Source organism: Rhodnius prolixus, unplaced genomic scaffold (assembly GCF_049639745.1).
Source record: "Rhodnius prolixus isolate KJV_2025 unplaced genomic scaffold, Rpr scaffold_33, whole genome shotgun sequence".
Taxonomy (NCBI): domain Eukaryota; kingdom Metazoa; phylum Arthropoda; class Insecta; order Hemiptera; family Reduviidae; genus Rhodnius; species Rhodnius prolixus.
The window spans coordinates 341,663-364,519 of record NW_027411608.1 but is presented as its reverse complement, the minus strand read 5'-3'; the positions used below and the strand labels follow the sequence as shown (position 1 = coordinate 364,519).

Here is a 22,857-nt window from a genome sequence, read left to right as displayed (position 1 = left end):
AAATTAACGAGTTAGAATAGGCACAACAAGTTGTGTGTATGACGTAGAGATCTGGTCTCGCAATTCCAATCATTTGAGTAAAACTTTTTCTTTTTATTTAAATTTCAAATTCCTTTTATTTATTTTGAATGTTTAATTTCACAGATTGTTTTGAAAGAGTTAGAAGCGGCTTAAAATTAAAAACATCAGTCACAAAGTTCGCAATGAAAGCACACAGTTTAAGTGAATGTGAATCGGCTTGCATCTACATCCCGTACTTCACATGTCGTGCCTTCAGCTTCAGGTATGGGAAATATTTGCCCATTTATGAGAATATTTTCCTAATACAGATACAGATATATTTTCCTTTACAGATATGGACCACCAGTAATCGGTGATACCAATGAAAATTGCCTATTAACTGATTGGCCTCTACCAGAAATGAACATCAACAAACATTTCGTAGTCGATCCAGAATGTGAACTGTACCATCGAGGCAGTTATGGTCATGGTTGTGAGATCAGTCGTTACCCTGAACGAGGTTTTTCTGGACATTTACCACCGCCTCCAGTACCATCAGGTTTGTCAGTTTTTAGAATTTGTAAAAATTTCTTTGATATTGATATATAGCTGGGTTTATTTTTATAAACAGTCTTAAGGAGTTCTTTTTGTTAGTTAGCAAATATAAGAGCAACAAAATAACAATTAATAGATTTCGTGAGAATTCTACATACGAGTATGTGTATCAATATAAAGAATTGGCAGTTGGAATACATAATTTGAATCGATAATTTTTTACGCAAAACTGGCCATCTTATTTGAGTATAATTAAAATTAGTTTTAGATCGATTGTGCGTTCAAGAGAATAGTATTTAAATAATAAACTCCAAAAAATGATTCTAAAAAATGCCCCAGAAAAAATACCTTTACAAAGGCAAAATTTAAAGCGTTCAAAGATACCATGGTTTTATAAAGCCTAATTTTTTTTTTTTTTTTTTGTACTTTCCAGGAGGTGCTCCCGAAAGGCACCCCCCACCTCCGCCTCCACATCCAGATACCGGCGGCTTTCGTCCAACAAACGAGATACATGGATCATACATTCCACCAGCCAAACATCCTGGTGGTTTTTTATTACCACCTAATCAACCCAGCGGTGATTATCTTCCACCGCCGGCCAAATTTCCAGCAGGTTACCTACCGCCAGATAAGCATCATTCGGCTTATCCGCATGCACCACCACCCCCACCGCCTCCGCCACCCCCAAAAGAACCACATGATACAGGAGGTTATCATCCAAGAAAACCACCAGTAGGTTATATTCCACCGGAGAAACCAGCCATAGGATATCTACCATCTAATAAACCACCTCCAGGCTATCTACCACCGGAGAAACCGGGCGGATTCTATAAACCTCACGGGGCAATAGCCGCCGGTGCTTTGGACGTTCATCATCCGCCTCCGGACAAGCCACCACATATAGGTGGATATTTACCACCTCCGCCTCCAGGTAAGCCATTACCATCAGCAGTAGCTCCACCACTGCCCCCACTGGAGAAACCACATCCGCCTGGCTATCTTATACCAGAAAAACATCATCCACATCATTATGAAGGAGGATATTTACCACCGCCTGCTAAACATGACTATCATTTGGGCAAGAGACCGGGCGATTATTATGCTAGCGGTGGTGATTATCATCAACACCATCATCTTGTTGGAGGCGGTAAACCATTGGAAGCTGGATATCTACCTCCGCACTCTGGTCATTACTCATCAGGGAAGTATGGCGTCCATGGCGTCTATCGATCTCGTCCTGCTGATCATCGTAAGTAATTCAAAGTAATCTGTAATTGAGTTTATACTTGTATCAGAAGATTAATTCCTCAAGTTATATCGATATTACCGTGAAGAGAGGAAGTGGATTTTTTAACTCTTTTAGGTCTGTTAATTTCCTGATGGTGGCCCAAAATTTCTGATTTTCTTAATACAGAATCATAAATATTTTTTTAGTTTAGTGATAATTAGATTTAGCGTACACCCAAAGCTAAACTCCATGAAGTTGTAGCACGCATATTTTTTCTAACCGATTTCGTATTCTCGTCTGGCATCGCAGATCGCTTAATCAGGTTTTGGTGTAAAGAATTTGACTTTCAATGTTTTTCTGTCGTACATACACTTGCTCGCTCGATGACAGAAATTTAGTGAAAGTCCAAATTCTCTAAGTGAAACTGTTCATCTTTTTTTCTTTTTTTTTTTTTTTTGTAAACGTTTCTGATGCCATCATCAGTCTAAATTTTTATATCCATTTATAAGTCACAATTGACGATATTTATTATTTGTCAAAATAAATTCTTAAAATTAAATCTTTTTATTTTATAAAATGATTTACTTTATTGTGAAAATGATCTTCTTCTTTTTTCCAGAGTGTTACATTAGATACAGTACTCCAGCGCGTCTTCTACCTCCAGCGATTAAAACATCGCTGTGGGTGCCAACTGAACTGGAATGCAAGGAATCATGCACTCGAGCCAGAGAGAAGACACGATTTAGATGTGCGACTATCAGTTATCGGTAAGTAATTAGATAAATTTTATGTACAATTTTATAAATTAAATCTATGGCTTGGTGCAAGAAGTGCCAATGTCAAAAAAAGGATTACAAGTGTACGTCCTCTTTGGTTTACCTAGAGAGGGGGAAATATTGATGCTAAATTTTGACATTGGCACTAGTAAATTTTAGTAACTCAGTTACTACTTTGAAATTGACTTTGGCACTCCTTGCAAGAAAAATATTGTTCACCCATTTTTACCAAAATCAGACATTGGCACTTCTTGCACCAAGCCATTGAAATTTGCACGTAACTTTTTTGAATTTGTACTGAAAGTTAGTTGAACTGGGATATTGTCTCATCTTCTTGCACGTAAGAGCTTGTAGAAAAGCTGCTGCAAGTAGTTTGTCCGCTTTTTCAAATACTTGTAGCAATGCATTGACGATAGGTAACTGGGGTTTATGATCTTCATCATGTTTTCACGATTGATTTAACTTTAAGTTAAGAAGTTTAATTGTGCCGAAGTACTCAGAAACGTTGCAATCTTTGAAAGCTGAAACAAATTCTGGGTCCAAAGAGACGTTAAGCTCCAGTTTCAGTCTTGCATTTGTTGTAATTAAAATGTTTAATAACTTTCTTTATGATTAATTTTGCTTTGTAGCTGTTTGTTGATGTAAAGAAAAGATTACTGATGGCTGAACTGATTAATTATTTACTACTGTTATATCTGTTAAAAAGAGACGGACAATGTGAACTGAGCGATATCGAACAACGTGATCTTCGACCCGGCTACGATTATCTCCAGGATAAGAGTTTCTGGATGTACACCTGGGATTTCGGCTCGGCAGGATGTTATCGTCCTCCGCCACCGGGACAACCGCCAACCATTAGTGATCATCCACCTTGGGGTATGATTTTTATTTATTCAATTAATTTATAATAAATAACCAAAAAATTGAGCGTATAAATTATGATTTCTCAACAACTTTCGTCTGTACCTTTTTTAGTTATCACGTAAATTTTTACTAGGTGGTCGAGGTGTAGAAGCCACTTGGTCCTATTTCACGGTGAATGGTCAACCTTGTCGTATTGGAACGGCTTGCACTTTAAACCCCGATGTTGGGGTATGGACTTGTCCTGTGGATAACGGTGACTGGGATTACTGTTGCCGTTCTGGACATCATTGTGGTTACAGCGATGGTTTCTCGTATCCATGGTAGGTTTTTTGTATGGTTTACCACTTTTTAGGGTTAAATTATCATAATTTTAATTGGTTAATTGAAAAATGAGAAGAGGAAGTTCAGTTCGTAAAGTTTGTTCAGTTGGTTTATTATTAAACGTAGTACCAATCTACTAATTTAAAGAAATAATATATTTCTTAGCTTCAACCAGGTATTAAAACGTTTATTGGTTCAAAAATCGAACATCTGATTAATTTCGTTTGTAAATTTTCTGGTTATAACTTGCAGAAGGTAACAGCTGATTATGGGCTCCAATTGAAAAACAATTGTTCATTATTTTTAGTGACAGAGTCATTAATCCAGAAGGAATAAAGAAAAATGTCAATTTCATTATTCCTTCTTGAAAAACCATGTTACATACGTTCGCTAGAATAAAATGACGTAGTACGTGACGTCACTTCTCCACAAGAAACTCGTTAAAATCTATATTCCCTTGGAGTAAGTTTTAAATTAAAATGAAAAAAAAGAACGTATTAGAAATAATTACTAAAACGATATGTCATAATTAAAATGAAATCCCTTAATACTGTTTAGAAAATTAGAGAAAGTGGAAAAATCATTCTACTCAGTCTTTACTGATGTTAGATATAAATGAAAATCCAGTCTATCCTTTCAATAAGTTTATTAGACCTCATATTAACCTCTGCAGTGGCAGTTCCGTAGAGCTTTGGACTAATTGCTTTTTTTTTATTTTATTTTTTTTTTATTTTTATTTTTTGGCATTGGCTTCCGCCATACAGCCAGCATCGTCTAGGTGCTTATCACTAGAATATCACTCACTCTCCATTCTTACTTATAGATACATTCGCTTCACACATTCATCATTCTACTATATACCGCTATTTACATAAACTACTGCTAATGGATGGAGCAGCACTCTGTGCTCCTACCATCCTTCTACGAGCTTAACCAAAATTAAAATCACGTAATCCTTCTCTAAGCATTTTCTTCCATTCATACTAATTCGGCTATCGCTTTTAAATACATTCATATTTCATTGCTAGCTCTGCTATCGACTTAAGCACATAAATGTTGGTGGAGAATATAATGTCTTCGTAGCGAAATGGTGCATCTAAATACCTGTATATATCGTCAAACATGCGTTTCCTTTCTACCACATAACGTGGACATATCATTATTACATGTTTGAAATCCTCCTCCTCATTGCAATCTACGCAAAGAGGCGAGGACCTTTTGTTGATCCTGTGTAGATACGATCCGCACACCGCGTGGTTCGCTCTCAGCCTGCTTATTGTCGTAACAACCCATTTATTAGTGACAGTTCCCTTAAACCATGGGTGTCTAGGTAACTGATCTGCCATAGTTTTATAGAATCTACCTTTATCACCATTATTGTAATCTGTCTGCCATTTTTGTAGTGCTGCTTTTGCAATTATACCCTTGATATCGGTGTGTGGTAATTTATAATTAGCCATTTCCCCACTATTGGTGGCTTCCTTTGCAAGTGTATCAACAATTTCATTCTCTTTTATACCACAATGACCCCTTACCCACAAAAAATTAATGCAGACTCCCTTCTCTTTAAAAATGGCAATAGTTTCTACAATCTCTGCGATAATGTGATTCATTCCTGTAGACTGGTTGTGTATATGTGATAATTTACACAACGCACTCTGGCTGTCACTAATAATGGTATATTTTTTCTCCGACAACGAATAAATATATTTTAAAGCCGTTAAAATAGCAATTAGCTCCGCTGTATAGATGGATGCCTCATCTTCTAATTTAATTATCGTAAAATAGTTCCGAACCGGATCATACACAGCACTTCCGACTTTATTATTGATATATTGCTTTATTAACAGACAGGTCAAAATGAACTTTTACCCAAATGAATTTTACAGGTGTTACGTCGGCAGTGCAGATCGAGATCAGTGGCGACCGTGTAGTGATACATATTATCCATACGCACATTCTGGACGTAAACTCCATTGGCCGGTCGCATATTTGCATAAAGAAGGCCCACCAAATGTCACTATAACGCCTACCCATATGACCTTCACCAATGAGTATAAACCATCTATTGTGGAATCATTTCTTAGATCTTTAGTGAAAGAAGAACAGGTAAATAGAGAATCAACAATGAATAATAGTAACTATTCGCATAATAATAGTACACCAGTCTTTCAACAAATCGATCTACTTGAACCATCTAAATTGGTTAATGAATCGAAAAATAGCACAGCTATGGAGAAATTATGGATATGGGGCCAATCAAAATATAATTCCACAAAAGATTTACAGAACACAACTAGTAATGAAATTATGGCAACACCTACGAATTCAACACAAATCTCCAACTGATTCAATCAATTATTTCCGCGTTTTACAAATTATTTGTTCGAGTTTTTATTCAAAAAAGCAATAAATAGTAAAACATTCCGATAGTCTAATCAAGGGACCATTGGCTTCATTAATCTTAATTTTAGAGATCGAAAAGTGAACCATTTATCTTGAGCCTTATCTCACAATTTTACTAGTTTTTTTTTTTTTTTTAAAAAAAAAAAAAAGGGCTCCTCTTAGAAATAGTGACCAACAATTAATTATTATAAATAACTCTCTGTTTTAAGAGAAGGTGAATTTAAATTTAAACCAATATTTTCTCGCATCTTGTTTTTCCTGACATTGTTGATGCGCATTATTTATGTCTAGTAATAGAAACTTTTATGTGCAATTTGAGATTGTCATTATGTTTAAATAAAGTTTCTTTTTTTCTTTTCTTTTGTTTTTTTTAAGAAAGTGGAAGTATTATTTGTGTTTTTTTTTTTTTTTAACGAAACAGCACCTCCATTGGCTCTGCATACCTATACCTTAATTCAGTGCTTCCCAATCTCTGCGCCGACGGCTATGGTAGAAGTGTGCCGTGGCAAAAAATTATAATGGCGTCACATTAAAATTAATTATAAGTTAAAATAGTAAATAACTTCACGATCCTTGCAAAGCCAGGAGTCGCATTAACACACTATTAGGTCACTTGGACTAGTAATTGTTAACTAAATTTGTAAAATATGTCACAGCTTTCGTTCTTCTTTATTGACGTGTTTAGTTTTTGGTAACTTTAATCTCATTTAGAGGTGCTTTTAAATCACTTTCTTTGTAGTTACGGGTTTTACAATTTTACATAAATTACAGGGGCACTTCTTGATGGCATCAATAATGGGCTTCTTTTTTTTTCTTTTCTTTTTTTTTTCACTTTATTTGTATATTTACAACTGCAACAATTGTTGCATCAAGTAAATTTGATCTTACTGGTTCAGTTCATTTGTAATGTCATGGTTAGAGCAATCACCCACTGGTGAAACTCTTTCACAGTGATTTAATCACAGCAATAGATCTCTAGGCCACTTCTGCTTCAAACAACGAGGAGGATTGTCGGGAAGGTGAGGAGAGGAGAGTTGTTGGACAAGAGGATTAGGATGGAGAGCTAGGAGGCTGTGAAAGTTGCGGTAGCGAGACTTTATTAGGTCAGTGACGAAAGGGATGTGAAGGTCTGTTAGTGATGTAGTATGGAGCATTCAGGATTTTCCGTAGGATTTTAGACTGTGTAGTATCTGCAGGCGTTTGGAGTTACGAGGGTTTGGTTGAGCCCCACACTTCTGCTCCGTATGCCCATATGGGTCTTAACAATGTCTTGTAAATTGACAGTTTGTGATTTACGATATAGGCATTAAAATAAAGATTTCTTTGTCATAAGATTCATTGCTACTGTATAAATGTAGTTATAATTGTATTGACAGAGAACCGTATAGACGGGGGGTGAAAGATTGGGTTTGTTATTACAGCCTGCCACGAAAACTTGTATTTTTTGTAGGATTGTAATAGTGTTGTTATTGTACAGCACTAGTTGAGAGCATAATACGTCATTTTCAAAATGAAATGGGAGTATTTCAGTTCCATGTATGCCGTTTACTGTTTGGTATCAGGACTAATGTGCCATGACCGGAAAAAGGTTGGTAAGCACTGCCTTAATTTAATGATTTCCAGCTACGATTGAGACGGCTTCCAAGAGTGAATTTGGGCCCTTAATGGTACATGAGATGAAGTCATAGATTACCCTAAAATAGTAGTTTTAAGTCTGTCCTCTTTCAAAAAAAAAAAGAAGATAGATTCACTTTTATACCAAAAATGTCCCAAATTTCAAGAAATTCATGGAAATCGTTTTCCACAAAAAAAAAAAGAAATCTATTCAGAAAATTTGTTTTGCTCATTTTCGAGTCTCATGGATGTCTCAAACTAAACCCTAATTGTGATTAAAGTGCAGTGTTTACAATTTTTTTTAAGTTTTGCAATCCCACTTTTCGAAACAACCTTCAAACTCAGAGGACCACAAAATGTGTTGTGAAAGCTCAAAATCGGAAGAAAACAACAAGCACGTTAGCAGTTCTCTCTGACTCTTAGAATGGGAAGAAAGAGTTTCGAAACAAATCATCTATAAGAAACTCCATCATCCACTTATAATATTTAATAGCAAGGCAAATGGGACAAGTTTTTTTTCAAAACAAAATAGGTTTATAGTTATTTATTGCAAGCAGTTTTTATTTATTCTTTATAAATACATTTATTTCACAGAAGTTCTCTTAGTAATTTTTATTATTACTTTAATTAATAACTTATTAATTTCAATATTTTCCTTTTCTTGAGAAATATTTGTTTCACAAACAGAGAAATATGAAATGGTATTCAAAAAAAATAGCTTTCCATATTTTTAAATGTTTTTGTATGTAACATTCGTAACAAAAAAAAAAATTACGTAAAGAGACTAATGCAATTAATATTTTAATTTTCTTTTCTTTCCCTTTTTTAGAACTTAATCTTTTATTAAATCATTAAGAAAAAAAAATATATATATATATTTATATACATAATTATCAAAATATCTCCCTTTTTATTCTCATCCTTCCTTTAATGAGCTTCACCTTTTTTACCAGAAACTCGTTTAAAATCGCTCATATTAGTGGTAATTATTGGCGAACCAATCAATTGTAGATAATCGATTTGTGATGTTTCAGTACCTTCTTGATTCTCTTGTATAAATAATTGTACATTTTGTACATTTTGAAATTTCACAAAACGTAGATTTATTGGATTTCCTTCAGTTAAATCTGTTTTTGTTACCCTATAAGAATGAAAGAAAATTTTAAAAAAGAAAAATATAATATGTTTTATCATTATATACATCATTATGTTTATGAAAGAAGGTAATGTTTGTGCAGGTTAATGGCGTAAACTTTTCGAATTCAAAATTTTACAGAAGAATGTTATAGTGATGATTTATAATTGAAATTAAATTTTTTTTTACAAGAAACAAAAAGACTAGAGCTGCTTACGTGTTTGGCAAAGAATTAAATAATAAGGTATTTGTTTTGGTTTTTGTTTCTTTAAGATAAATTCAATGTTTGATTTTTTAATATAACCTTTCTCCTACCACCTTAATCACTGCTTTCTAGTGCTGGTAAATGTCACCGAGTATGAGGAGACTTGTACCCACATCCTTAAGAATGGACTCGTTGAGTTATTAAGATATTGATTAGGGGTTCCCCAGGTTGATAATTTAATTGAAATTTCATGCGACACCGATCTTAAAAAAGTGTTTGAAACTGTACCACTAATTAATTTTTGGTTGCGCTGTCAAAAGGAATATCCAAGCGTAAGCGAAAAAGCGATACAATTTTTAATGCCTTTTGTCTTCACTTATACGTGTGAAACTGCGTTCTCAGCCTTGGTGTACTTAAAAAATAAGTATCGAAACAGATTGGATGTCGAACCTAATTTGAGAATAAAATTAACATCATTAAGTCCTAATTTGAAATTACTACGTGATGAAAAACAACATCATCCTTCGCACTAAGGTCAAAATATGTAAAACAAAATTTACTTTAAGTTTTAAATGAAGATAATGGATTGTCTTTAATTACTTATGTTTTTGTTAAATAATTATTTTGCAATTTTTGTGTATGAAATAAACAAACAAATAACTTGAATTTTGATTTTTATTAAAAAATAAAATTTGTTTTGTAAATAAATGGTTTTTTTTTATAAGGTGGGTCGCGAAAAAATTTAAAATCTCGTACCGGGCCGCGGTCAAAAAAGTTTGGGAAACGCTGCTCTATATAATAAAATAGAAATAAGACGCAATGAAAAGAGCATGCCTTTCTTTAAGCACAATACATTATTGATACGCTATAAGCTAAATAAATAATCTTAAATCAGTTTTAATACTCACTCTAATTCCTGTACAGATAAATTAGACGAGGCCGCATCAAAATCTAAAGTATTTGGTTGATTGATGAACAATTTAACTTTTCTCGGACCTTTATCTAGGGGTGCTTTGAATTTTATAGAATGAATTTTAACTGCTTGATTAAATGCTAACGATATTATAAGCTGGAAATAGAAAAAAAAAAAAAATAATTATTAGAAATAAAGGAAGGAGTTTCATCAAAAGAATCTTGTTTTTGTAGTCCTGAAGATGAACTAATAAAAATATGGTTGAAACGTAGAAGGAAGATTTTTTTGACGTGAATACGTCTTTAAATTTGAATCATATGGTGGCAATCCAAAAAACCTAATGATAACAGTTTGGCATTATAGTTTCGAATCCATCGTCTACATCCAAAATTAAATTAGACCACACTGGATAGCTAAAGGATCAAAGAATTTATTACGATAAGCGAGGACTGTGACGCATCGCGCGCGCGGTGGAGAGGGAAGCGCCGCCATTTTGAGATCATTTTGCTGCGTATCGAGATTTGCAATTAGTATAACTTTCGGAGAAGCTACGATGTTCTGTTTAAGTTTTAATCGTCAGCTGTCGTCACAATCTATCAATTGTATATAAAACATTAGTGTAAAATAGTGACAGTGAATATAATAAGGTGTTAGAATAAAAAAAATATTATCAAAAATATATAATTTCGGCCTATACGCGTCGAAAAGCCAAAACCAAATACAGAGATCGTATACGGTTGGAAAGGGCTCTTCTCAAGAACAATCGAATGGTAATAATAAAACACCATATGACCGAGTCTAGTTGTGCCTAGGAACGTAAAAGAATGAACGAGGCCGAGCGAATCAACGACGGTGTCCAGTACATCTGCAGCTGGGGCGGTTGAAATTATGCAAGTGGATGATGAAATCGTTTCTACATCGACAACGGACTGTATGGGCATAGATTGTGTTCGATCTTTGATTTGTTTCCTTGATTTCATCCTAAATACATAAATAAAAATATTTTATATAAAAAATATAACCCGTTACGTAAACGTATTCACGTACAACACACGGCCGTGTCCATGACACAGACACACGTTAATTTTTTTTTTATTCAATTATTCTTGTTTTCTGAGATATTTTATACTCTTTCACACTCACGTACACAACGACTGTCTAAAAATCCACTTTTTTGTGACTCAGTGGACTTTTTATTCGTTGTAAGTAAAAAAAGAACAATAATTCTTAATTATTTACCTGTTCATCACAATCTGACTCTAAATATCCTCCACCACTTGATAGACACTGGGTGAGTGGATGTTCGTCAGATTCATTTAGGGCCTCGCATTGATTTTTAAGCACAAAACTGATCAGATCCATCTGGTAAAAAAGAAAAACAAAAAATGAATATAAAACCAAAATATATGGACGAGCCACTTATTTCAGGATTTTTATGTCCTTTTTTTAAAGATTTTTTGCAGTACAGTAAAAGATCCTTATTCGCGCTTCCTTCATTCGCGTTTTCACTATTCGCGGATTAAAAAAATGCGACCCAATTCCTATATTCGCGGATCTAATAAGTACACATACATAATAATAAAAGGATTCCACTTCTAGTTTTGGACAATGCACCAGGTCATCCTCGCGAACTTAAAACTATGCATCCAAATATAAAAGTGACATTTTTACCTCCTAACACAAAGGCTTTGCTTCAACCTATGGACCAAGGAATAATCCAGGCCTTTAAGCTCTATTACATTAGACGAACCTTCAAAATCATATTGGATAATATGGAATGTAATCCTGATATGAATGTTATGGAATGCTGGAAGAAATTTAACATAGCAAAATGCATCGTAAACATAAAAGAATCATTGGAAGAACTGTAGCCACATACATTGAAGTCATGCTGGAAAAAACTGTGCCCTGCTCTGACTGCGGAAAATGACGGAAGAATCTGGGCAAGTTCAAACTTTGACTGCAAACATAGCCGAAATCGCGAATGGAATAGGACGAGATGGGTTCGAACAGATAGAATCAAGTGACATTCAGGAATTGCTTGAATCGCAAGATGAAGATTTGACTGAAACCGACTTGGAGGAAATGTTAAATTCAAGTAGAGGCTTCAACAAGCACTAGAAACGTGACATTTAATTTGAAAAATCTTAGTGAAGGTTTAAGAATGGCAAGTGAGCTTTGCGATTTCTTTATGAACATTGATCCGTCTATGGAACGAAGTCTTATTTTTAAAAGGCAAATTGCTAATGCGACTGCTGCGTATCAGTCTGAATTGAAGGAGCTTTTAAAAACTGCCAAGCAAGAGAAAATTACAAAATTCTTCAAACCATTGCCCAAGCCTTAAGATAATTAATCAAAATGTTCAAAAATTTTTTATTTTGTCAGCTAGGAACGTATCCCCTATAATCCCATATAATAAATTACCATTCCGTATTCACGGTTTCTGTATTCGCGGCATATTTATGGAACATATACCCCGCGAATAAAGAGCTTTTACTGTATATGATATCAAATCTTAAAATGGTACTATGCCCTGAGATTCATAGTTGTAATTGTTTTTTGAGGAAGAAAACCTCATAACTCTCTTCCATTACAATCACCTCATTCCGGATCCATGACTCATTTTGCTGCGGGCGAGGAGATGAAAGCAGATATTATTGAATTCTTTACTTCCAAAGTATCTTGGTAGAGCTAAAGAGGTATTGAATTACTGGGCAAAAAGATGGGTTGAAGCGATACATAACTGTGAATTAATTAACTGGTGTCTTAGTTTTGAATACTTATTAAAGTGAATCACCTAAAAGCACTATCTATTTTTTTATACTTTAGTAATATTAAGTTCAATAAAAAGTTGAACAAAAGACGTAAGTTTAAATTGTCACTGTACATAGCTACCTGAGCTTAATTAGTGAGTTATCATTTTTTTCATTAAAATAACATATTAATACAATTTTATTGATGTTCAGTTTAATTTTAAAGTTAGAAATATCTTTTAAATATATTTTAGGCATCACTGTTTTGTATAACCTCTGAGATACCTCCACTAACACTATTGATATACCGATGCTAAGACTAACTTTACCCAACAAAGATAAATATTTTACTAAAAATACTTCTCCTAAAATGTAATCAATTGCAGAAAACTAATATTTAACTTCTTTAAAACTTACTAAAATAATAGTAGCAAATAAATCGAACAGCAAGATTGCCTAACATGCCAGTTATGGAAACGAATTTATTGTAAGTACAATGAAGACTGATATAGATATATAATTTGCAAAAGATTAAATTTAAATTAACTTTCTTGTAAAACTTAATTTAACATTCTAAAAACTACATTTATGTAATCTTAGCTGGTAGCCTTTCGACTATGAGTGAAGACTGGGAGGTGTCTCTCAATTAATTTGAGGATAGAGCTATCCAAGGGATTTGTTAGGCCTGTTTTAATTTCATAGTCACAATTAAAACTGTCTGGAAGGACAGTTGTATAAGGGTTGATCATAAAAAAGTGCACAAAAACAAAAAAGTGTAACGTAGAAAAACACCCAACTTTTTTTTCTCTTTCCCTATAAAAGATAAAATTCCCCAATTTTCTTTATAATGTAGGGAAAATCCTCCTTTGTAACTGTAATTGTTTGTAACAACCCAGATCTAATAGATCTTATAGAAAAACAAAAGTTGCCGAAATTGGGCAAAAACGGTATTTTCAGTAAATGTTCTTCGTTCTTTGACTTCTTATTCTTGTTCTTGTTTTTTTTTTGTAAACAACGTAGGGCTTAAACAAGCGGATCAATTTTCATGAATGAGGTGTCATTCGATTCGGAATTTCATGTAGATGTGCCTTTAGGGGGTCTCGACCCTGTACATCTATCTAATGGGGAGAGAAGTTAGCCCCATGTATGTGAGGTTATTATTACTAATAACTAAGTAAACCTAAGCCCGACTTTGATAGAATTTAGCAGGATGAAAGGGTTAGGGCTACCCTAAGTAACATTAAAGCGATGTTCTGCTCTTACACTTGTTAAGGGGAAGTATGGCAATCGTTTCAAATTATCGACACGTGAATTACATATAAACTTGGAAAAACAAAAAAAAAAAGGAAGCAAAGTAAAATCATCTAAAGAGATCTGCTACTACATCACCACCTACCGCAATAGCAGGTTTTTAGTTCGGGTCCTACCCACATTTATCACTCTTATGGTTAAGATGTAAGAAATAAAAATATTTAATTTTGTTTCCTATTGATAGTTTTTATTATAAAATCATTGAGTTTCTCGTTCAAATATATTTTGTATTTTTATCCAATTTTTGGAGAAGTTATATAAATACAAAAGTATTCGTGAATTTATTATCTTTGAGAAGTCTCAAAATTAGGTGACAAAATATGCTAATCAGACATCAGGATTGGAGTTCGGTGAAGCCATTTCTTGCGTATCATTAATCTGTTGTGCATTACTAGCGTATGTACCATTTTGCAATTTAAAAATTATTTCAGCTATGTACTGCTTAGCCAGATTTATTTCCCACTCAGGTCTACTGGAGTTTCTTAAAGAATCGGCAATAAATTCGCCAAAAATACTATGACTATCTTTTTTCTTTAGTTCATCGATCAAAGATTTCAGACAAAGCAGAGCTTCCGCCGTAGTAGCACTAGGTGTAGATACGCTTAAGAGCTTCTCGGCAGATGATTGAGAAGTGGAACTGGAACTCAATGAATCATCTGCCTTAGTCTGATTTTTCAAGGGCATTTCTTCTTTTTCTTCTTCTTCTTCTGATGTCATATTGGGAGAGTCATCCCTTACTGTAGGAATATCCTGTACAAAATTTATCACCTTATGAAAACTAATTTTCGTTAAAAAGTGTTCATGTAAATGATTAAAATTTTATTGGAAATGTATGGTTGTAATCGCAGATAATATCGCTGATTTTGTTCGACGCAGACCATAAGTTAATTTTATTTCTGGCTGGTTTTGAATGTCCATCCTTCAACAGGGGGTTGACACATCTGTTTGTTTGGTGTGGAGAATTTTACTTTCACTAATAACTATACTCGCTAACTTTCGACTGAATAACAGCAACAATAAATTGAGATCTACAGAAGTCTTAACGGCTTGAAACATACCTTTTTTTTCATGCGGTTCTCCTCATTGTAAGCAATTAATTTCTCTCTCTGAATTCTAACTTCTGAATTATTAACCATAATCTTTTGTTTTAAGGAATAAATAATTTCAAACTCACATGCCCTGCCACCCCAACATCTTCTTCAGTTTCACCATCTGCATCGTAATATTTCTTGATTTTCTCTTCAAGTTTAGTCGGGTCAGCTCCCTGGATACTATCAACTTTGACCTGTTCGTGAACATATTCAATTCATCATAAATTTATTATAAAAAACACTACTGAAATTTGTCACTCCTATAATTTCTTTTTTGCTCAAATTTCTTATTGAACACGTAAAACTGCACTGTGTAGTGTGTGCAACATGTAAATGAAATGTTTACCATAAATATAATAGGAGAATCGTGGATAATGCGAGGCCAATGGCGTCAGCCGTCTTAGAGGATTAGATGGAAGTGAAGACTGATGAAAAGATTTGATACAAGAAGATTAGGGTGTAAAGAAATATTAAGGTTTATGGAATGTAAAAAAAAAGAATGTTGAGGTCTTTATGAATAATTATGAGATTACTAATTCAGAATGGGGCTTTAAAAATGGCGTTGTAGACTATATCCTATTCATGTTCCGATGTTTCAGCAGTACCACACAGTTTGATCCGAACGATTTGGGTGTGAAAACATGTATTTGGTGGCAACGAGACTTGATAAAACTTCAGATCAAGCACACTTGGAGATTGAAGAAAACAAAAAATACATAAGACATCGTTTCTCCAGGAACTTAAGATAGCCCCTTAAGAGAAGAGCGCGATGACTTATCCTAAGGCTGGAAACATAGTGGAGCGGCGAGCAAAGCGGCGATGATAGCGAAGAGCGAAGCGGCGAAATCAAACACAAGTAAACATATGGGACCGCGCATAGTGGCGAGCAAAGCGAAGATAGAGCAACTCTATTTCTAGTTTTTGTTTTTGCCGCTTTGCTCTTCGCTATCATCGCCGCTTTGCTCGCCGCTCCACTATGTTTCCAGCCTAAGAATGCATCCAGAATTTATTTTTTTCAGTGTTCGAAGACATTTATTAGAACTAGAGAAGGGGTTACTGCATGGAGTTAACTTATAGTTTAGAATAATCAGCCACACCTTTTGAATAATTTTATATCACTCATTTTTTTATGGCTGGGAGTTAATATATTTCTCATATTAATAACTCACATGGGCAACACGATTAATATTATTCTTGATTTTAAATTATTACAACACCTATCTTATATTTTTTTACTTTCTTTTAATTCTGATAATATCTATCAAACGACCTCAGATTAAAATTATTACGCGAGCAAAAAATGAATAATTTCTAACGAAAGCGATTCTTTTGCCCATTACTATTTTAACAGATTCTCTATGAATGAGAACGAATGTTTTCGTCGCTGTGAGAAATAATATTTTACAAATAATGCAAAACAAGTTTCGAAGTCTTTCAAGGAACTCTGTGTTGATAAAAACAAAAATTGCACGACCCTTGCAAAATGAACCAAGGGAAAAATATTTCCCTCGAAGAAAAGTTTTTTTGGCTTTACTAGTGTTAATATTAACCGGCTTCATAGATACATAAGGAACTATGATGTTGGAGTAGAGTAAGGACATAAAAGGGCGAGAAACGGTCTCATGTAAAGTGAGCTTACGATGCTTATGGTTTCATCAAAGTTTTTCCCTTAATCTAATGGTCTGATTTTGATTCTTTCATTGTAGTTAGTTATTTCATTGTAATAGTTAGGAAATACAAACACCAACCTCACACGGTACATATCCATCGTGCATAGAAACCAAAACAACAAAATTCGTGAAAAATCTTAAAGTACTAACCTTATTTCTAAAAAAGTAAAACGTTGGCATAACGGAAACATGTTGGTTTACAGCAGTCTCTTGGCATTTATCAACGTCCACCTTTAAGAATGATGCTCTAGGATATTTTTGAGACATTTGTTCATAGAATGGAGCAATTCTCTGGCATGGCCCACACCTTCAAATATATAAAATAACAATACAACACTAATAACTTGCACCATAAGTCACTATCTTTTATAGATAAACTATTAAAATGTTTAATTTATTTAAAAGCTGCACATAGCTAAAAAAAAAGGAAATATATTTCTTGCCGCAGAATTACTGTAGTTCTCACTATATTAAGACACGAACATCAAAAAAGAATATTTTATTGCTTACCATGTTGCGGTAAAGTCTACTACCACCAACTTAGTCGATGATGCTCCTAGTTCTTCTTGAAATTGAGGCTCATCACGAATTTCTTTTATTAAACTCATTTTGATTTTTTGTCGTTATTTAAAATTTAAAAAAAAGATTGAATAATGATAGAATTATTGGGATGACAAGCAACTAAGCACAGAAAAGGGGGGTTAACACAAGAGAGGTAGGTTCTTAAATTGTTTCCATGCATAAAAAGTTAGTGAAGTTGATTCACTCTGTACTCTCGAATAGTAAAGTCAATTTAACGAATATAGTCGATCAAAATCGATTTCTAACTTTCACTTAATTGTTGACACTTTTGATTTTTTGTAAAACTATAGAATTTTTTCCTCGATTATTAAATATAGCACATGATCAAATCATTTTTTTTACTTTCCTACCTTCTAGTAAGTTAGTGTAGTGTTTAATAGTTGTAACTGGGTTTTCATTGGAATAAGGTGATTTAGCGTCTCCTAAGTAAGATAATATCTTACATATAAGATAAAGAACATATTATGTTCTTTGCGCAAGGTTTGGATGTGTCGAGTTCTGTTTGCTGAATATCTAAAAAATAAAAAGTAAAAAATAACTCAAATTCAGTGTTCTGTTTTTGTACCATTACCCACTTTCGATTCTATGAAAAACGAAATTCTGCCAACTGTATGCGGTATTAATGATGCTCTTTTTCGATTTCTCCTTATCTATAATTAAGGATAGTTCAAATGATTTTACTTAAATTTCGAACACTATTTCCCCATCAAGTGTCTCTTATATTTAAAAAAATAATTCTAAAAATTATATTTTTAGTAACTCTCGAGGGAAACTGTAAATGTGAACACTACTGAAATGTCACTTCAGAATGAAGTAGAATATTATCGCCTATTTTTTATTTCATTAATCCTTTAGAATGCCAAATTTGAAGAAAATTGTTTACCAGAAAACTTACTGTTTACTTTTTATAAATTTTCTTGAAATCTGCTCTAATCACTTATATCCAAATTACTCGATCACAGCTAAACAAATAGCTTGTATAATAAACAATCGCTATTGTTTGAAACATTCTTCTGTAAACAATGAGATCATAGGGAATTTTGGGCTCGAAGATTTTATCTTGAAACACTGTCGACACACTCCACAAATTGTCTTGCTTTTAAATTTAGTACTTTTATATATTCTCATTTATATCCATGTTCTTATAAACTGACCGCGTAAGGTACCCTCCTTTAGGCTATAATTCGAGATCCTTTCTTAAAATGAAATGCGCTCTCTAGTTAATTTAAAATTTTTAAACTTTAGTTTTAATTTATCTTTAGAATTATGATATCTTGTAGTGAGAGAAATTAAATTAAAGCATTTCTCTCTGAAATTTCATAAATTTACTTTATTGAAATTTGTAATAAAAATAAAAGTAAATATCGATGTTTTATAATCGACTAATATAGTTCACATCTGATTTCCAACTATAATTGATTAGTACGTGATCAATAAACAGAATTTACATTTTTTTAATAACTATGGTGTTTATGCAACATGTTTAATTAAAGTTAGAAAATAATTTCCAAATTTATTTTTTAACCCAATTTAAAATTTTAAAAAAAATCTGTCACAAGGTAAATAATTTACAACATAGAAGGCGAATTAATGAGCTGTACAATTATAACAAGATAACTAATCCAAGTTTTAATGTGTTCTGAGACTAGAGGATGGATTTTATTTCTTCCAATCATTCTTCTCATAATCCCATTTGGATGACAGGCCAGTTATAGGGTTCATCTTCAACTCAAGCATTCTTTTTAGTTGAGCTTTTTGATGTGCATCATCAAATGTTCCAGGCAACGTGGGATTGTATGCTATTGTAGAAAAAAAAAAAAAAAATTATACATTAATTTTGAAAATATAACCATAAATTTTCAATTTTTCACTTAAGGAACTGCCAACAATAATTTCTGTCAAATAATAATAGCCAAGTTGATGTATTCACCCATGTTTTAGCCAAATACTTATAATTCGACAAGGTAATAAAAAACTTTCTTTCACACAAAATAAACAATCAAAATACTTACCAAATAACTTAAAAAACATGTACAACCACACGGCTAGTGACGCAAATATCAAAGTACATCCCATGATAGATTTCCATTCACCGGTTGGAGCTCGTACTTCGGCAAGTGTTTGACAAAAGCTAGCTCGATATAAAGCTTTTTTCTCGGCCACCGACAATAATTTCCAATCACCTTTTTCTTTTTCTCTTAATAGCTAGGTACCAAAAAATAAATTTAATATCGATTAACTGATTTTTCAATGATTAATGATGAATTCTTGGAAGAAAATTATAACCATAATATGGAGTAAAAAGGTTTTAAGCGATAGCTACACTCAAATGTACAAAATAAGTAGAATTTAAACCATAATTTTTAAGGAAATAATTAGCCCAGATGAAAATTGAGGTGGACTTCCGGTAGTCCGGTTTCAAGTCCACATGTGTTGCTCTTACTTGTATATGAACTACGTGTCAGTCATGTAGAGTTGATTGAAATGTCTAATGTGTACAGTCCATTGTTTTTTGGTTTTAACGAAAACTCATCCAGATTTGATCAGAGTAAGTTTACTTAAGTTTAAGATACTATATATTAATATCAAATCGTTTCGAGTTCAATTTAGAGTTTTGTCATTGTTTTGTCGTTTAAATCTTGTTTTACATGGATCCCAATGAGGTGTTAGTACGAGACGAGCCCAAGGTATCGCTCTGACTTCATACTCTGTCCGTAATCTTCTTGCAGCAGATCTTTTCAAGTCTTTCATCTAATCCTCCAAGAAAGCCGTCTCGAACCATCACTTACCATCCACCCATTACATATATATACATTACTGTTAAAGAAAGCAGGTAGTAGCACCGACGCAGGAGAATAAACGTGACACTCGTTCATTTTAATTTGTTTCTTCTTAGCTCAAGATTCTATTTTTAGGAAAGCGTTTATGAAGACAAGTAAGTGGTGTACTTGTAGATTTGTGCAGACTAGTGAGGTGGGATAGAGAGAAGGTGGGTTTATGTGATGTTTGAAAAAGAACAGTTTTTTAAATATGTTGATTTTTTTTACAAAAAATAATACTCCCAAATAACGTCACATAACTTACTGGTTAATCTTTACTTATTAAAACACTATATCTTTATTGTTTTACCTTTATATCTGGAGTCTCAGGCCTAAATCTTACCGCAGGCATTGGGAAATCAACACGATCAACATAGTTTGGCGTACCATTCAAGCCATAGCCTACGATTTCTCTGGTTCCTATTTTGTGCGTATCTACTAAATGTGCACAATAGCCACGAGCGGATAGTGCTCGTAAAGTATTTGATACTAAAAGACGTGACATTTCCTAAAAAAAGAAAAGGAAAAACCATTCAGATAAATGTGGCAACTGAAACAAACTAATCGCAAATTCATTAAAAATCAACCAGTGCGAACAACTCATCCGTGTTTCTCCAACTAAAATTCTGGAATTTATGGAATATAGAAATATATTTTCCTACAGAAATTATTCAAATAAAAATTTTTGATCTAAATACGAAGTTTATAGGAAAAAAATCTTAGAAAATCTCAACATCCTAAAGTGATTTTTCTGGTCGAAGAATGCTGATCGCTATTTTACAATAGATATGGGTTGTTGCAAAAAAATTACAGTTATAAAGGAGGGTTTGCCCTATATTATAAAGAAAATTTGGGAATTTTATCTTTTATAGAAAAAGAGAAAAAAAATTGTCAAAGTTGGGTGTTTTTCAACGTTACGCTTTTTCGTGCAGTTTTTGACGATCAACCCTTATACAACTGTCCTACCGGACAGTTTTAATCAGGACCCATAATAGGGCTCAGCTTCCTGCAATTTTGACTTTGAGATTTTTTTTTTCTCAGACACACACACGTCTATTTATCCATTTTAATACGGGTCTACGGGACATAAATTAGAAATTAATTTCCAGTGAAATGTCGTAGAAACCAGGGCACACATTTACACACAGCGTTAATGCATCTAATTAAGGGAAATTGACAATCTCAAGAAAGTAAGGTTCTCTTTTAAGCTCTTTTTATTTGAGAGTAAAAACAAAAATCAGCTAAGGAATAATTAAGAATTATTGTCATTTTATGTACTTTAAAGACTTCGTTGCTGTTTTCAATTTTGTTGGTCCAAGTTTTAATTCTCTATTAACTGAAACTTCTTAAATTCTTTCTTAATAATCTAATTTCAATAAATAATGGATTCAATCTTTTAACGAATTTAAAACTAATCAGGGATAAAATTAAAATAAATCAATAACGATTGAGGTTATGCTTCGTCTGTGCAAATAAAAATTTGAAGTGGCTCTCTGATAAGCCGAAATCAAATAAAGCATATAGTACATGTAATCTACTTATCTCAAGCCCTTATCTCAATATTTATTTTTTTTTTTTTATATGTATTGACAAATGTATATATATTCTTTACTCTTACCTCTAAATTTCCAAAAAGCACCTGTACTGTCAAACCCACCCTAGACTAGTAAAACTTCATGACCCATGGAATAGTAATGTCCTTTATTTTTAGCTTCCATATTTGTAAATATATTTCGGTTGCAAAAAGCAAATTATATTTTTAATTAAACAAAGAATAATTTGTTTTTAAAAAAATTAAAAGATTAATTTCTTTAAGCTTCTATTTCGAGGTCGAAAAAATAAATTCCCTAATTTGTCCTAATTTGAGGCGCGAACTCATAGTTGATTTTAAAAATCGTCCTCGACATAATCATTCAAATGTAATTCTTTGAAAATTTCATTCCTTTAGATTTTAATTCTTTTGTTAATTTCTTCATAAGATATTGAATTTCTTATAAAATATATTTTTTTGGTGTTGGAAAAAATAATGTCTCTTTGTCTGAAATTTTGTATGAATTTGGAAAAGATTGAAACATGAACGAGGATCGGATAGTTAGTATAATTATTTTCCATAAAATTAGTTCTTTTTTATTAGGTAAGGCGATTAAGTTTTGAAAAGCTGTGATTTAGTTCTTAGAATTTATCCAATTGGCTGAATACTCTTCTCATCTATACTTTACTTTCTCTAACTAAAAGAAATTTTGCGAACGTATAAAATTTTAAAATTATGTTTTCGCCGGTTATATGTACAATTTTGAAGGTCCACTGAGTGAAAAAAAAGAAAAAAAAAGTAATTTTTATAGGATGTAAAAATAATTTACCATTTCAGTCGTGATACATTTATTCTGGCGAGCTTTCGACCTAGGGACTAGGGTCATCTTCAGGGCTAGTTTACAAAGTAATATTTTACATTACAGGGTTGGTGTGTCTTCTGTATTGTGTCGTAAATATTACTTTGTAAACTAGCCCTGAAGATGACCTAGTCCTTAGGTTGAAAGCTCGGCAGAATAAATGTATCACAACTGAAATGGCAATTATTTTTTCATCCATTGAAACTATGAATCAGTCACCAAAA

At 33.0% G+C, this 22,857-nt stretch overlaps 3 protein-coding genes across 13 annotated transcripts in view; 1 reads left to right on the top strand and 2 right to left on the bottom strand.

Moving 5' to 3' along the window:
* Nucleotides 1-6,509, top strand: part of LOC141455206 (uncharacterized) — a 78,192-nt gene extending 71,683 nt beyond the window's left edge. For all 10 annotated transcript variants that reach the window (XM_074130090.1, XM_074130085.1, XM_074130084.1 and 7 more), the window contains 7 exons: nt 145-283; nt 354-559; nt 989-1,804; nt 2,403-2,550; nt 3,266-3,435; nt 3,557-3,743; nt 5,634-6,509. In XM_074130090.1, the coding sequence (XP_073986191.1) occupies nt 145-283; nt 354-559; nt 989-1,804; nt 2,403-2,550; nt 3,266-3,435; nt 3,557-3,743; nt 5,634-6,093 (2,126 nt within the window). In that variant the 3' untranslated portion in view covers nt 6,094-6,509. The remainder of the gene's footprint in view (nt 1-144; nt 284-353; nt 560-988; nt 1,805-2,402; nt 2,551-3,265; nt 3,436-3,556; nt 3,744-5,633) is intronic.
* Nucleotides 6,510-8,293: 1,784 nt separating this feature from the next.
* Txl (Thioredoxin-like) lies at nt 8,294-17,636 on the bottom strand. Of its 2 annotated transcripts, XM_074130109.1 has the most exons (6): nt 17,353-17,583; nt 16,993-17,149; nt 15,256-15,366; nt 11,257-11,379; nt 10,013-10,173; nt 8,294-8,905 (listed from the first exon to the last, which is right to left on the bottom strand). In XM_074130109.1, exons 1-6 carry the CDS (start codon nt 17,448-17,450, stop codon nt 8,692-8,694), a joined length of 864 nt encoding a protein of 287 aa, XP_073986210.1. In that variant the 5' UTR covers nt 17,451-17,583; the 3' UTR covers nt 8,294-8,691. The 2 variants fall into 2 exon arrangements, with proteins under 2 accessions (XP_073986210.1, XP_073986211.1); XM_074130110.1 differs by lacking the exons at nt 8,294-8,905; nt 10,013-10,173; nt 11,257-11,379 and adding an exon at nt 14,288-14,831 and having other exon boundaries at nt 17,353-17,636.
* A 1,098-nt stretch (nt 17,637-18,734) lies between these two features.
* Nucleotides 18,735-21,998, bottom strand: COX4 (Cytochrome c oxidase subunit 4). Its single transcript, XM_074130112.1, has 4 exons — nt 21,862-21,998; nt 20,554-20,751; nt 19,437-19,629; nt 18,735-19,223 (listed from the first exon to the last, which is right to left on the bottom strand). The coding sequence occupies exons 2-4, from the start codon at nt 20,746-20,748 to the stop codon at nt 19,084-19,086; spliced, it is 528 nt and encodes a 175-aa protein (XP_073986213.1). The 5' UTR covers nt 20,749-20,751; nt 21,862-21,998; the 3' UTR covers nt 18,735-19,083.
* Between the last annotated feature and the right edge of the window lie 859 nt (nt 21,999-22,857).